Here is a 13,556-nt window from a genome sequence, read left to right on the forward strand (position 1 = left end):
GTATTGCTTGAACAGTTGCAAGCGCTAGTTTTTCAACATAAGAATATTTGCTTTCTGTATCATTTAAGTTTTTACTTAAATAATATATAGGATGTTCAATTCCATCGACTTCTTGAACTAAAACCATTGCGATGGTCGTATCTGCTGCAGCCAGATACAGGTTAAAATCTCTTTGATAATCAGGGGCGTACATTAATGATGCTTTCATTAGGGAATCTTTTAAAGCATCAAAGGAAGCTTGCGCAACCTGATCCCAGACGAAGGGAACCTCCTTTTTCAAGAGACGAGTATAACCTTTAGCAAGTTCAGCGTAATTTGGAATGAACCTCCTCAGAAAGTTTGCTTTCCCTTGGAGTTTCTGAATCTGAAGCCAATTCGAAGGTGAAGGCAAATTTATTATTGCCTGGACCTTACACGGGTCGAGACGAATCCCATCCTTGGAGACTACAAAGCCAAGTAAACGACCAGAACTGACGCAAAATACACATTTGTGCGGATTGAGTCGTATCTTGTAGTGTCGGCAACGTAGAAATATCGCTCTTAAATGCTGCGGATGATCAGTCCGCTTCTGCGAATGAGCCGGAAGGTCGTCGAGGTATGGTTGAACGATGTTTTTGATGTCATGGAAGGCATAATTCATTGCCCTCTGAAACGTCGCCCCTGCGTTCTTTAAACCAAAGGGTAATTTTTGATATGCGAATGTGCCCCACAGACAAATAAATGCAGTCTTTGACTGGTCCTGTGGGCGGATATTTATTTGATTATACCCGGAGAATCCATCCATGAATGAAAAGATTTCGCATCCGGCGCATTCATCAATTATCTGGTCGATGAAGGGTGTAGGGTAGTTGTCTTTTGGACAAGCTTGATTTACATCCCTATAATCGACGCACACTCTAATTGTCCCCTGTTTTTTCATAACAGGGACAATATTCGATACCCAATCGGTTAGAGGAACCGGGTAGATGAAACCAGCATGGAGAAGTTTTTCAACTTCTGCCTTAATGGCAGCAGCTTTCTTGGGGTGCACCTGCCTTAGCCGTTGTCGTACTGGTTTGACATCTGGATACATCTTAATTTCGTGTTCAACGATACTCGAGTCGATGCCTGGCATTTCACTGTATGACCAAGCAAAGACATCTCTGAATTCGGGAAAAAGAGCGTTATATATTTCTAGTTCTGAAGGAGAACAACATTTGCCGACATAAATATTCTCTACAACATCTGTTTTGGTCGATATATTTATGGCTATAGTCTCTTCAATGTTGGACAAGTTTCGCTCGGAATCCACCGTATTTACAGTATTTGACAGAAAATCAACTACTGAAGGATGATAAAGGTCATCTTGAGTATCTTCTTCACAATCCGGAAGAAGAGAACGATGGTGGGAATCATTCCATGGTGCTCCTTCAATTACCATAGCTTGGAGAATTCCTTTGTCGGTGACATGCACTCGCGACCAAGGATCTGAAGGAGTACCATATTCTCTAGACCTATCTATCCAAACGCTTGATGAGCGTTGGTTTGGGTTTGCCTCCCATGCTAGAAACATTGATTGCTATAATATTTCCATTGGGCTTGGGGGCAAAACCATTGCATGATCCATGTTGATATCATTTTCTGAGATCTTTGTAGAAGATATCATGTTGCAGGTTCCTATTGACGCTACTTCCGCCAGATTGATTGGAGGTGGAAGAGCGAAAGTTCCCATTAGTATAGGATCTTTTAGTAGGCCTACTCCGATATTCTGAAGCGAACGGGGGCTTCCATGGATCATGGGAATGCTTCCTGTAACTTGAGAACCATTGGGGAGGAAGTTTTGTTGATCGACGATTGTAATCCCTCCTTGAAAGGGAAATGCAATCTTTCTAAAATAGGTCGACACAACAGCTGCCATGGCATATATCCATGGTCGTCCCAGTAGGATGTTGTAATCAAGATTCCCATCGATGACTTCAAAATCTATTTCTACTGTTTTTCCTCCTAGTTCAACTTTCAAGTTATTTAGGATACCATATGGGATATATGTCCTTCCGTCGAATGCTTTTAATGTCGTCGCAGACCGCGACAAGGTTGGAGATCCTAAAGTTTTCCAGCAACTCATCGACATAATACATGTAGATGCCCCCTCATCAATAATTGTTCGATGAACAGTTTTTTTGAGGGCTTTCACTTGAACAAGGAAAGCTAGTTGAGCCGGTAACTGAGGATCGTATCCTTTGTGGTTGAAGGATACAAGATTGGAATCCTTTGGATCAATCCCACCAATGGTCGATAATAAAGCCTCCCTTTGGGATGGGCAATTTTGTAGTACTTCAAGAGTTGACATAGCGGATGGCGATTCAGCCAAATCTTCCACTATATTATAATGCTGTGCTGCTCTAGCGCGGGGATTAAATGTCGACTTGTGTACTACTCCCTTCGGCGGTTTTATCGTCAATTCAGGGATGGTGGGTGGTACAACTTCTGTCGAAGTTGTTGTCGAACTACTTGGTTGATCTTTATCCTTGTTGTTCGACAGCTGCGGATTCCCATAATCTTTGTTCCTTGTCGATATCAAAGCATCATTCTGCTGTTTTGAAATCGACAACATTAGCACTTGAGACGGGGAAGAATTTCCACTTTCAACCAGATTTGTTCCTGGATTTGGAAACGGATCAGTTAACACTGCTGAGGTTTTCGAATTCTTAAAGAATTTCTTAAGCTCAGCTCTGTGTGGACAATCTGCGGTCCGATGATCCTCATCGCATATCATGCATGGAAATCTTGGTTTCCTATTTCCAGGAGGGTTTGAAGAAGATTTTTCAGGTGATGATTCATCCTGTTTCTTCTTCTTCCCTTTGCCTTTCTTCTTGCTTCCTGGTTGTTTGGTTTCTCTGCCCTTATCTTTCGATACGGCATTTACTTCCGAAGCAAGAAGTTCGTCTTTTGCATTTTGACCTGAAATCTTACGGGCCTTTTTGGATGTATCCTTTGTCGATTTCGTGTCTGTCGTGCCAATCACGCCATCGCCGACATGAGAGTCATTGTTTGATTTAGGAGGAGGAGGAATTGAGAATTCCGGTCTAGGGGCGTCAGGTATTTTGTCGTAGAGCGTGCCGGACTGAGTGTAAATCAAGTCCAGATATTGTGCACGAGCGATCACTTGCTCTTCCGTTACGACTCCCCCCTTTGCCACATCTTCCGTGATGGAAGGCAGTAATGACTTAATAAACCATTCAGCTAAAAGCTGATCGGGGACGTACGTTTTTACCATCCTACGACGACGTCGCCACTCATGCATATGATCAGATATGTGAGTGGCCGTTGTCTGTTTGAAGTTGGTAAGAAGTTTTGTTCCCGTTTCATACCTTATTGGTAATTGAAAATGGGTTAAAAAGGTTGTGGCTAAGGTACTGAAGTTGTCGAACGAAGCTCTGGGCAATTCAATGTACCATTTTGCCGCTGGACCCGTTAACGTCCTCTGAAAGAGGCGAACTCTTATCGAATCATCATTTAGGGTGTTTAATGAACACCATAGATGAAAGATCATCACGTGATTTGATGGATCTTCACCCGGATTTCCATTAAAGGAATATCTGATGGAAGTTTATGCGGAATCGCTGGCCACCAAGGGGCGTAAGCAATTGGATCGTTTGTTAACCGGTTTAAATCAGGTAACTCTAAAGTTGCCACGAATGGTAACTGTTGATTCAGGTTAGGTGAAGCATACCCAGGATATGATGGAATCGCCTGAGCAGTTGGTCTTTGCATACCGGCATAATGCATTTGATGCTGGTATGTTTGGTAAGGTTGGTGGACTTGACCATTGTAAAATGGTTGATTTTGACCGTTTTGAATGTACGGCTGTCCACTGTTCGCAAAGATTTGCTGCTCAGAACCTTGGTATACTTGTTGGAATTGCGGTTGTTGGTATTGCACCAGCCATGGTTGTGAGGCCATGTGCTGTTGTCCGATACTAACCGTTTGACCAAGGTGAGGGGTAATTGTACCCGTCTGGACCTGTGTCGCCCCACTAGTCGGCGATTGTGGTTGAGTCACAGGGTCAAGGGGCTGTTGCATTACAACCTGAGAAACCTGAGGTTGGCATACAACAGGCATCGCTTGAACTTGCGACACCGTCACAATAGCTGGCGTAGTCGGGATGTTTGACATAGGTACGCATTGTTGCATCGAATACACAACTCTTGGTTGTTGAGGTAGTATAGGTACCCAACCACTTGATGTAATTCTAGTATAACCTGAATGCTGTTGTGAACTCCCGTATGGATATCCTCCCGGAGGGGATAATGAAAGGGCATACTGCCCCCCATACGGTGGTAATCTAGAACTCAAGGTAATTGTTTGCCCTTGGGGACCGAATTGCCCAAATTGACCTCCAAATGGATCAATTTGTCGAGACTCAACATAAGAGTTTCCGGATATTATTCCGGATGAACAAACAGGAACGGACCAGACTGTCAAAATAGCCCCTGAGTGGGCTCCTTCTAGCGGTTGAGAGCTAGTAGGGACAGATGGTATGCCGGCGAACATTGTCGGAGTGATAGCAGGGAGTTCTGTCGTCGCTGTGTCAGATGACACAGTCCTAGATGTTGACGGTTGTTCAGACATTTGTAGTCTATCCAAAAGATTACCTAGCGATTCTACAGGAACTTCCGCTGGTGGTAGACTAGCTTTTGATGTCGAAGGATATAGAGTGATCCCAACCCCAAAGTGCGTTGGAGTACTTGTTTGAGGATCTTCTATAATTTCTTCTATCGCAATCAGACCAGGTGGAAGGGGAAGACCGTCAGGTCTGTAAAATATTTCTGGTGCCGAAGAAGGTGTGAAATCAGCAGCGACAGATGTTTGAAGAGTAAGACTCTCCGAACCGGTTGTAGATGGAACTGGTTCGGTAACACAAGTGTTTATTCTCAAACTAGGATCAGTACCACTGTCCTTCTATGGCTGTTGAACTTCTTCTGTTGAGGCAGGGATTCCAGAAATGTTTGGAGTAACCAAAGTCTCTGATGTCGTTGGAACACTTGTTCTAACTTTGATAGGAGATTTGGAACCGGTTAAACGAGTTCGCTTTGTTCGTACTGGTTTCGATTCGGGAGACAAAGACAGTTGACTCATAAGCCTCCGCGAACGACGGGGTTTCAATTGACTTTCTTCCATGATTACGGATTATTCGATCAACTAAAATAAAGGGAAGGTATTTTTCCGAATTAAATGAACTTTAGACACTTTTGACACAACTTGTTTTTTTAGTTTTTAAGAGTCGAGAAAAAACAAAAGATGACTCTAGTCTCCTTCGATTTTTAATGAGCCTGAAGTGACAAGTGCTCAGATGGACCTTTTCCATTAAAGAGTCTGAAAAGGAACGAAAGGGACTGCTCTGGAGGTCTAGGTAGAGGGAGTACCAAACCAATCGCAAAACTACAGAATACTTTTTACGGTACGACAGTCAATCTTCCCGAATGCTGTGTTCGGTGCATTGCGATCAGTAGGGCGGTCGACACGGCTTCCTATGGATAAAGGTTTTAAGCCTATAGGGGTCTCCCAATATATACTCGACGGTACGTGGGAGCACAAGTCCGTACTGGCACTTATCGTCTCAAAGTGGAGGAATCACCCAACCATCAGTGAGGACAACAGTTACCAGGCTTTACGACGCTGGAATACGTCTCTAGCCTAGACCTCTAAATGTTGTGCGTTAAGTTCCAAAGCGTTGTTAGGTTCATTGAATTTATTTTAAGTTGATCTTTCTTATGAAGTTTGCCTTTTGGGTTCACCACGAGATGTAGATGTAATTCCTAAAATGTAATCTAAAGATGATAAACAAACTTTTATCTCTTTTCAGCAATGAAAATCCTAACTACTAGGGGAAAAGAAAGACACAATCTTTTTGCAAAGAGCAAAGAGCACACTGTAAATGCACTTTTCCTAAATCAAAACAGACTGTCAATATGCAAATGCACATGCATGTATTTGTTTTTCACTTTCTTAATATTGATGCCTAAAAAGAAAGTTGATGTACAAATTTGAATTTGCTTTCAAGCGACACACATAAACAAGCTTCTTTTTGAAATCAAAAGGTAGAGATTACGACAATTTATGATTTTGAAATAAATACTCGTTTCGACACTAGAAAGTCACAAATTCAAACCAAAGGCAAAAGTAAAAGCATAATCGACTATCAACAGCAAATAAACTTTCTCTTATGATCGAAATCGACACTTGCGACAGATCTAAATCAAAGGACGACAGTACGACTATTATACTTTTGCAATGGAAAACTGTAAACGACTCAACAAACACATAAAAACATCTACAATTCTTTTGTACAACTGAGGCGAAATATCAGTAAGGAAAAGGGGTCTGAAACAGTCATATACTGATCACAGGCTGCAAAAATCAGAGACAAAACTGGAAGAATGAAGCAAAGAACCTCAGCTTCACAGGGCTAGGCTGATCAGCGCACCTGTTACACAGAGAAACTGCATTGCAGTGCAGGTAGCCCTCTCGGGAAGTGTTGTTAAATGCAGAACCTCTTCACAGGGCCTGCACTGGGGCAGAAACGAGAATTCTATCCGGGTTCTGGGTCACGGTTTGCAGTTTAATCTTTGGTTTTTGGCCGAGTAAAAGCAATCAGTAATGCACAATCAGAGGTAGATCTAAAGGGGGTCTACGAGCTATCACAAGTGTAATCAACTAGTCTATGAATCAGCTGTTCAAATCATAAACAGATCCAGTGAATGGATTGAAGTAGCAGATGTCTACTTTGCATTTGTTAATGGCAAATGCAGTTCGATTGCTACTTATAAGTTTATGAAATAAACAACAAGAGAAACACAAACAAACTAATTAGACACGATTCCCCAGCGGAGTCGCCATTTTATGATCGGGAAAAGTGTCTATTTAGAACGACTCTATCCCACTAAGGTGTGACAGCTACCTTAGAAACAAACAGCGAAAACTACTTTTGTATTCTTCTTTATGAACTATAAACAAAGAGGAATAGGATGAACCAACCTGTGTCTTGCGCTAGTCCTTCGATCCAATCTCTCTCCTCTTTGACAGCTTCCAGCGACCTGCTCCCTTACTTGCCCAGCTTCACCAAGTACCTGTAAGATCACAGAAGAAAGAAACTATACAAAGACATGGGTGTATGTTCATAAATAACTTAGGATCAGATTTAAGTTAACCATACAAATGTAACGAGCATCAATGATACAAAAGCATGGAGAAGAAACTCAAATAGTTTTTATTGATATACAAGAAGATCCAGGAGGAGTTACAACCGATGATTCCTGACCCAACATCAACCTCCTAGCAAAGAAGTCCCTTCTTCACCCCCAACAAAGCATAGATCACCCAATTCTCTGATATGTATCTCAAAACCAACAGCAATTCCTTACAATGTGCAAAATTCCAGCCTCTGGATCTCTAGGATGAGGGATCCATATATAGATGTATGCAAGGAGGATGAGTCAGCTCATGATTTGATTAGTGGCTTCTCTCTGTCAGTTCTTGCTTCCACTTGGAGACTGAAAGCCTCTTACTCATCCTTGGTCGAAATCAGTGAGGCAAGTGTCATTGGAGAAGACTCTGGAAGCTTCCATTGTCTCTCCACCTCGCAGAATGACACTGCCATTTGTCATTTCCCGCTCAACGCACCCTGGTAGTGCATTTAGGTGCGTTGCAACGCACCTAGCTAGTGGATTTAGGTGCTATGCAACGCACTTGGCTAGTGAAGCAGCTGAAATGATCTTGATTTGACTTATTCTGAGCAGTTTCTGGTGGAGAACTTATGGGAGAAGCTGTAATTTATTGACCTTGTTCCTTTAGGGGTTGGAACAACACTTTTAGGGACTTAGGAGCCCTTGGTTTATGGACATTTCATGCTTAGAGCTGTAAGGCACAAAAATGTCTATAACAGCTCCCAAATCCCCCCCTGGAGATGTGGTCCAAGGAGACTCTACCTGAGATAGGTAATTCCATTGGAAGATTTGTTTACGTTGATCCAAGGTGTCTTGGGGAAAAAGATAGAGAATAGCATGGATTCTTATTGAAAAGGCCTACAGGGGAGGGTTTCCTGACCACATAGAGATTGCCTGGAGAGACTTAAAAATAAAACAAAGACTGGATTTTTTGGGAATCCCCTTCAGATGCTCTGCATGTCACTGGATAGTACACCTAATTAAAATTTCCCTAGGCGTCCGGCTCTAAAAAGCATATTGTCTCATGGAAATTTCTGGGTAGACTCTCCCCTGTTCTCTGAAAAGGAGAAGCCATCTCCGACAGCCAATTTGTCTTCGACGAAACTTGATGCTGTGCACGTTTTTAAAAAACTGGAAAACAAAATCAACCAATTTCCTCAATACTTTTCTCAGGACCTGTCTCAGGGCCACGGTTCCAGACCTGAAAGCTTGACAAGTATTGGTTTCTCTGTTGTTAATAAGACTCAAAGTATCCTTTGTACACCTCCCCTGGAACCGAATGATGAAAAAGCAATTCCTCCTCCCCCACCGACCATCCAGCCTTTCAAGGACTTCACAGTGGGCTCCCATCCCATTCTTATTTCATCATCTTCGCCGATGCCCAAAAAGAACATCTTCCCATCCTCGAAAGGCAAAGAGCCAATGGTATCTGCCACCCCTCTAAATTCCCCTGTCTCATCTCCAACAAATTTGTATGACAACGACTTAGATTTTCTTCTAAGCAAAAAATCTCTTGAGTTGGAACCTTTAACCATCCATAAACCAAGAAATCCTTCGCCTCCTCTCATAAGCCCGAATTCTGCAAGAAATATAACGGTGAGAAAGAAACACAATGGAGGTAGTAGACATTTTAGGGGGAGGACTAATGTTGCAGACAGTGGTGTGAGAAACCTGTCCCTTGTTGACGTCCCCATCATTGATATGTCAGAGATTCAGCCTCTTAGAGCAAGTGTGGCTGAAAAAAATTCCAAATGACCTTCATCATATCTATGAACATTAGAGGTCTGGGAGCAGACCTAAAATTTTTGGTGCTAAAGAATCTTTTCTACTCAGCTCAGCCAAAAATTATTTTAATTCAAGAAACCATGCATAGCAATCATGTGTCCATATCCTATTTTAGAAAAATGTTTCCCTCATGGTATCTGGTAGCTTCGGAAGCCAAGGGTCTTTCGGGGGGGCTGGCAGTCTTATGGGACCCTGTTTGGATCAGAGCTAAAGCTTATAAATGCTTTGCAGGCATTCTCATCTCAGCATCTATCAGAGGAAAAGACTGTCCCATTAATATCTTGAATATCTACGCCCCTTATAAGAACAGGATTCCTTTCTGGGAAAAATTATTTGCTTCAGAAATTTTTGATATTGAATCATTGATGATTGCAGGTGATCTAAACATAACTCTAAGTTCAGAGGAACGATGGGGGAATTGCAGGAAGAGAGACCCGCTTGCAGATCGCATTAAGTATGAACTTCTGCACAGAAATCTTGTAGATATAACTCCATCCAAAATGATGCCTACATGGGACAATGGAAGAATAGAAGAGGCGTACATTGCAAAAAGGATTGATCGGTTTATTGTACATGTCAGCATTATTGATAGAATGGGCATGCCTTATTCGTCCATTGGGAATGTATTTATATCCGACCATAGGCCGATTTATCTCAGCTGGAGGGAAAAGGGCTTCAGGAATGGGTACCCATTTAAATTCAATAGAATATGGTTAGAAGATCCAGATTTCAATGAAGTCATAACAAAAACATGGAAGGATTTATCTGCAAAAGACATGATACCCCCGTTTATGACCTTTAGAGACAAGTTGTCCGCTATGAGAAAGGTGGTCAAAGAATGGCAATTTAAAAAAAGACAGTTGGACAGATTGGCTCTTCAAGAAACTCAGAGGGAACTGGACAGTATATCCAAGGCTATGGATGCCAACTCACTTCCTTTTAGCATGAGATGTCGCATAAAAGAGCTTGAAAGGAAAAAAAAAAATCTTCTGAAGCAGGAAGAAGCCTCATGGAGACTCAAGAGCAGGGAAATTTGGCTCAAGGAAGGTGACAGGAACACAAAATTTTTCCACAAGTATGCAAATTCCAGGCGTGAGAGAAATTCCATATGGAAAATAAGTGATGGTCAGGGGGGCTTTCTCTTCTCACAACAAGATATCTCAAAGGAAGCTGTGAGACATTTTAAAAACCAATATAAAAGAAGGGATGAGTGCAGGTTTCAGGATATCCTGTGGGGTATTGATCTGGCCCCACAAATGTTTGATGATGGAAAAAATGAAAGCCTGTTTCAGCCCATAACAGAGGAAGAGCTTCTAGGAGTAATGAAGGCTTTTAAAAAGGATAAATGTCCTGGCCCGGATGGCTGGACAATAGAATTCTTTATTCACTTCTTTGATATCATCAAACAAGATTTGTTGAGGATGGTTGAAGCAACAAGAATCTCAGGCAACATACATTAGATCACATCCTCCACTCAGATAGCACTTATCCCAAAAAAAGTGGAAGCGAACTCCTTTCAAGATTTTAGGCCGATTTCCTTATGCAATATAACTTTCAAAATCATCACAAAAATTATTGCTGAAAGGATTAAAGCGACATTAGCTAGTTTTCTAACAAAGGATCAACATGCTTTTTTAAAGGGAAGAAATATATTGGATGTTGTCGCTAATACACAAGAAAGCCTGTTTACTATGCTCTCAAAAAAATCTGAAGCTGCCATTCTGAAAATTGATTTACAAAAAGCATATGATTGCTTAGATTGGGGGTTCATTAGATGTTTATTAGCAAAGATCGGCCTGAAATCTAATTCCATAAGCTGGATCATGGCATGTGTAGAGAATGTGAACTATGTTGTCATCATAAATGGGATTCCTTCTCCTTTTTTTCCAGCAGAAAGAGGGCTTCGTCAAGGATGCCCCCTTTCTCCTCTTCTGTTTATCCTGGCAATGAACTCTCTAAGCCTTCATATAAATAGGGCAGTCTCTGAAAACAGGTGCAGGCCTGTTAAGATTTGCAGGAACAACTACATCTCGCACAACTTATTTGTTGACGATGTGCTCATTTTTGCAATGCTTTGCAGGGTCTCGTGGATATGTCTCAATAACATTCTGAATAGGTTCCAAAGCGCTACTGGGTTACAAATAAACAAGGCAAAATCCATCCTTTTCCACAATGACGTCAATATGGAAACAGTGGAATGGATTTCTGAGTTGTTTGGAGTAGAGATGAGGTCTATCAAGGACGGATTAAAATATCTGGGTTTTCAGCTAAAAGCCAAGGGTTACTCTAAAATGGACTGGCAATGGTTAATAGATAGGTACTACAAAAAGATTTCTTCTTGGGAATACAAGTGTCTATCTTTGGCAGGAAGAATTGTTCTCACACAAGCAGTATTAACGCAACTGGCTGTTTATTGGGCACACATTTTTTTTCTCCTTGCAAGTATCATCCAGAAAATAAACAAGATAATTGCAAGTTTTATATGGGGTGGCAAATCAGAACAAAGAAAATATCATCTTACTAAAATGGAAAATATCTCTATGCCGAAAAACTCAGGAGGATGGGGATTATTGGATTTGAGGGCTTTTGGAAAAGCACTCCTATGCAAATCACTGTGGAGAGGAATATTCAGGGAAGGGCCGTGGAGCATTACTATAAAAAAGAAATATATGAAAGGTAAAGACATGGAATACTAGTTCAGATTAGGAAGGATCAGAGCCATGTATGGGTCAGCTATATGGCTCAGTTTTCGCAAAATTGAGCAATATTTTCTAAAGAATCTAAAATGGAGCTTACAGTCCGGTAGCAGAATCCTCATTGGAATGGACCCCATCTTGAGCGGGAGAGAGAGCATATCCATCCGCGAAAGGCTTCTAATCTTCTTCCATAGAAAAGGTATTTTTACGTGGGATAAGCTCATAGCAGTATGGCAAGGCCCAATTCCTCTTTGGAAATAGGCCACTGATCTAGGCATGTTAGAGTCTCTAGCAAGGCTTTGGAACACTGTCAGGGATGGTCTGAGAAGCTGCGGTTTTCATCGGCTCAGGCCAGAAGATTATCTAATCTGGAAGGTGCCAAAAGCAAATTTACAGGTTTGTGTAAAGGATATTTATACAGATCTGATTGGATTAAAGACCATGCACCCTAATCCTAAGTATCCATCAGTCTTCTGGAAATCAGGATGCTCTCCCAAATTAATATACTTCTCGTGGTTGGTGTTCCACAATAAAAATCTGTCCTGGGAAAATCTAAAGAAAAGGAATTGGCACGGACCGAGTAGATGCTTAATGTGTGAATCAGCTGAGGAATCCAATTATCATATGTTCTTCCAATGCCAATCTATTCAGCAAATATGGCATGACTTGGCAATTCTATATGGTTTCCCTCTTGTTTCTCATGCTTCAACGCATGCAGCTTTTGAATGGTGGAGTGGGCAGAGAGATTCATGGAGATCAATTATTATTATTGTCCTATGGTGTGCATGGAGGTGGAGGAACAACAAAATTTTCAAAGAAATGAAGAACCCCCTCAAGACTATTTTGCAACATATCATATCCATCTATGATTCCGTGCCGAAAAAGCAGCCCAAAACGAAAAGTGTCAACAGAAATGAGCAAGAAGTTTATCTCTCAAGGACCCCAAGAGCGTTTTTTGATGGTGCTGCGCAACAAAACTCTTGTGGTTGCGGGGTTCACATCATAATGGACGAGAATCTTCAATATTTTATTTCATGGAATGGAGGAAAGGGCACAAATAGCATGGCTGAGGCGAGGGCTCTAGCGGGTCTTCTTGCTTTCTGCATTTTTTTTGATATACAGTCTATTTCAATTTTTGGTGACTCCAAAACAATGATCGATCATGTCAAGGGAAACTGCCATATCAGGAGCCCACACCTCGCAGGTTGGATGGACAGGATTATGTTTTTTTGGGGACTTGTGAAAGATTGCTCCATTCAACACATTTACCGAGCTCAGAACCAGCAAGCGGACAGCCTGTCAAAGGAAGGTCTTCTACTAGAAACAGGTTCTTGGTCCATGAAGGTAATATATGGTGAGAATTCCTTTATTATTCAGGACTTCTCAATTCCTGGCTCTTAACTCACCTTTGATTATCCAGGTCTACTCTTCTTCATCCTTTTTGTTTTATCATCGTATATGTATGATATATGGATGTCCAACAATCTCTGAAATCAAGGTTACATCTCAGAAATTCGCATGTGTTGCATAAAAAACGTGTATCTGTTTTTGATGTGGAACAACTCAGATCGTTTTTTTTTCCTTTATGAAGGGACACATCCTTCAATTTTTGTTTTTCAAGATCAAGATCTTCCAGCTTCTAAAAGCTTGATATTTGTACTATCTGGAACCTTTATATAGTCTCAATATAATACAATTATGCTTTTTCGTTTTGAAAAAAAATAAAAAAATACATACATAAAAAACATTACCAATGCCCTGTTAATGACAACAAACTTTGGGAAAATACGCTACTCAACACATACCCTCTATATCGTGAAATATGTTGATAACTTGAGTCAAATTTCAACACGGGCTACTAAAGAAAAGT

At 41.3% G+C, this 13,556-nt stretch overlaps 1 protein-coding gene across 1 annotated transcript; it reads left to right on the top strand.

Moving 5' to 3' along the window:
* Positions 1–12,505: 12,505 nt before the first annotated feature.
* On the top strand, positions 12,506–13,087 carry LOC149239056 (uncharacterized). The gene has a single exon (XM_089369740.1). It carries the CDS (start codon positions 12,506–12,508, stop codon positions 13,085–13,087), a length of 582 nt encoding a protein of 193 aa, XP_089225866.1.
* Positions 13,088–13,556: the final 469 nt, after the last annotated feature.

The sequence above is a fragment of the Pinus tabuliformis genome, chromosome 8 (genome assembly GCF_031772625.1).
Source record: "Pinus tabuliformis cultivar Carrire ecotype Pingquan chromosome 8, CPIR1, whole genome shotgun sequence".
NCBI lineage: Eukaryota > Viridiplantae > Streptophyta > Pinopsida > Pinales > Pinaceae > Pinus > Pinus tabuliformis.

Excerpts from the sequence above, each read along its gene's own strand:
- LOC149239056 (XM_089369740.1), top strand. The coding sequence starts at position 12,506 with ATGAAGAACCCCCTCAAGACTATTTTGCAACATATCATATCCATCTAT.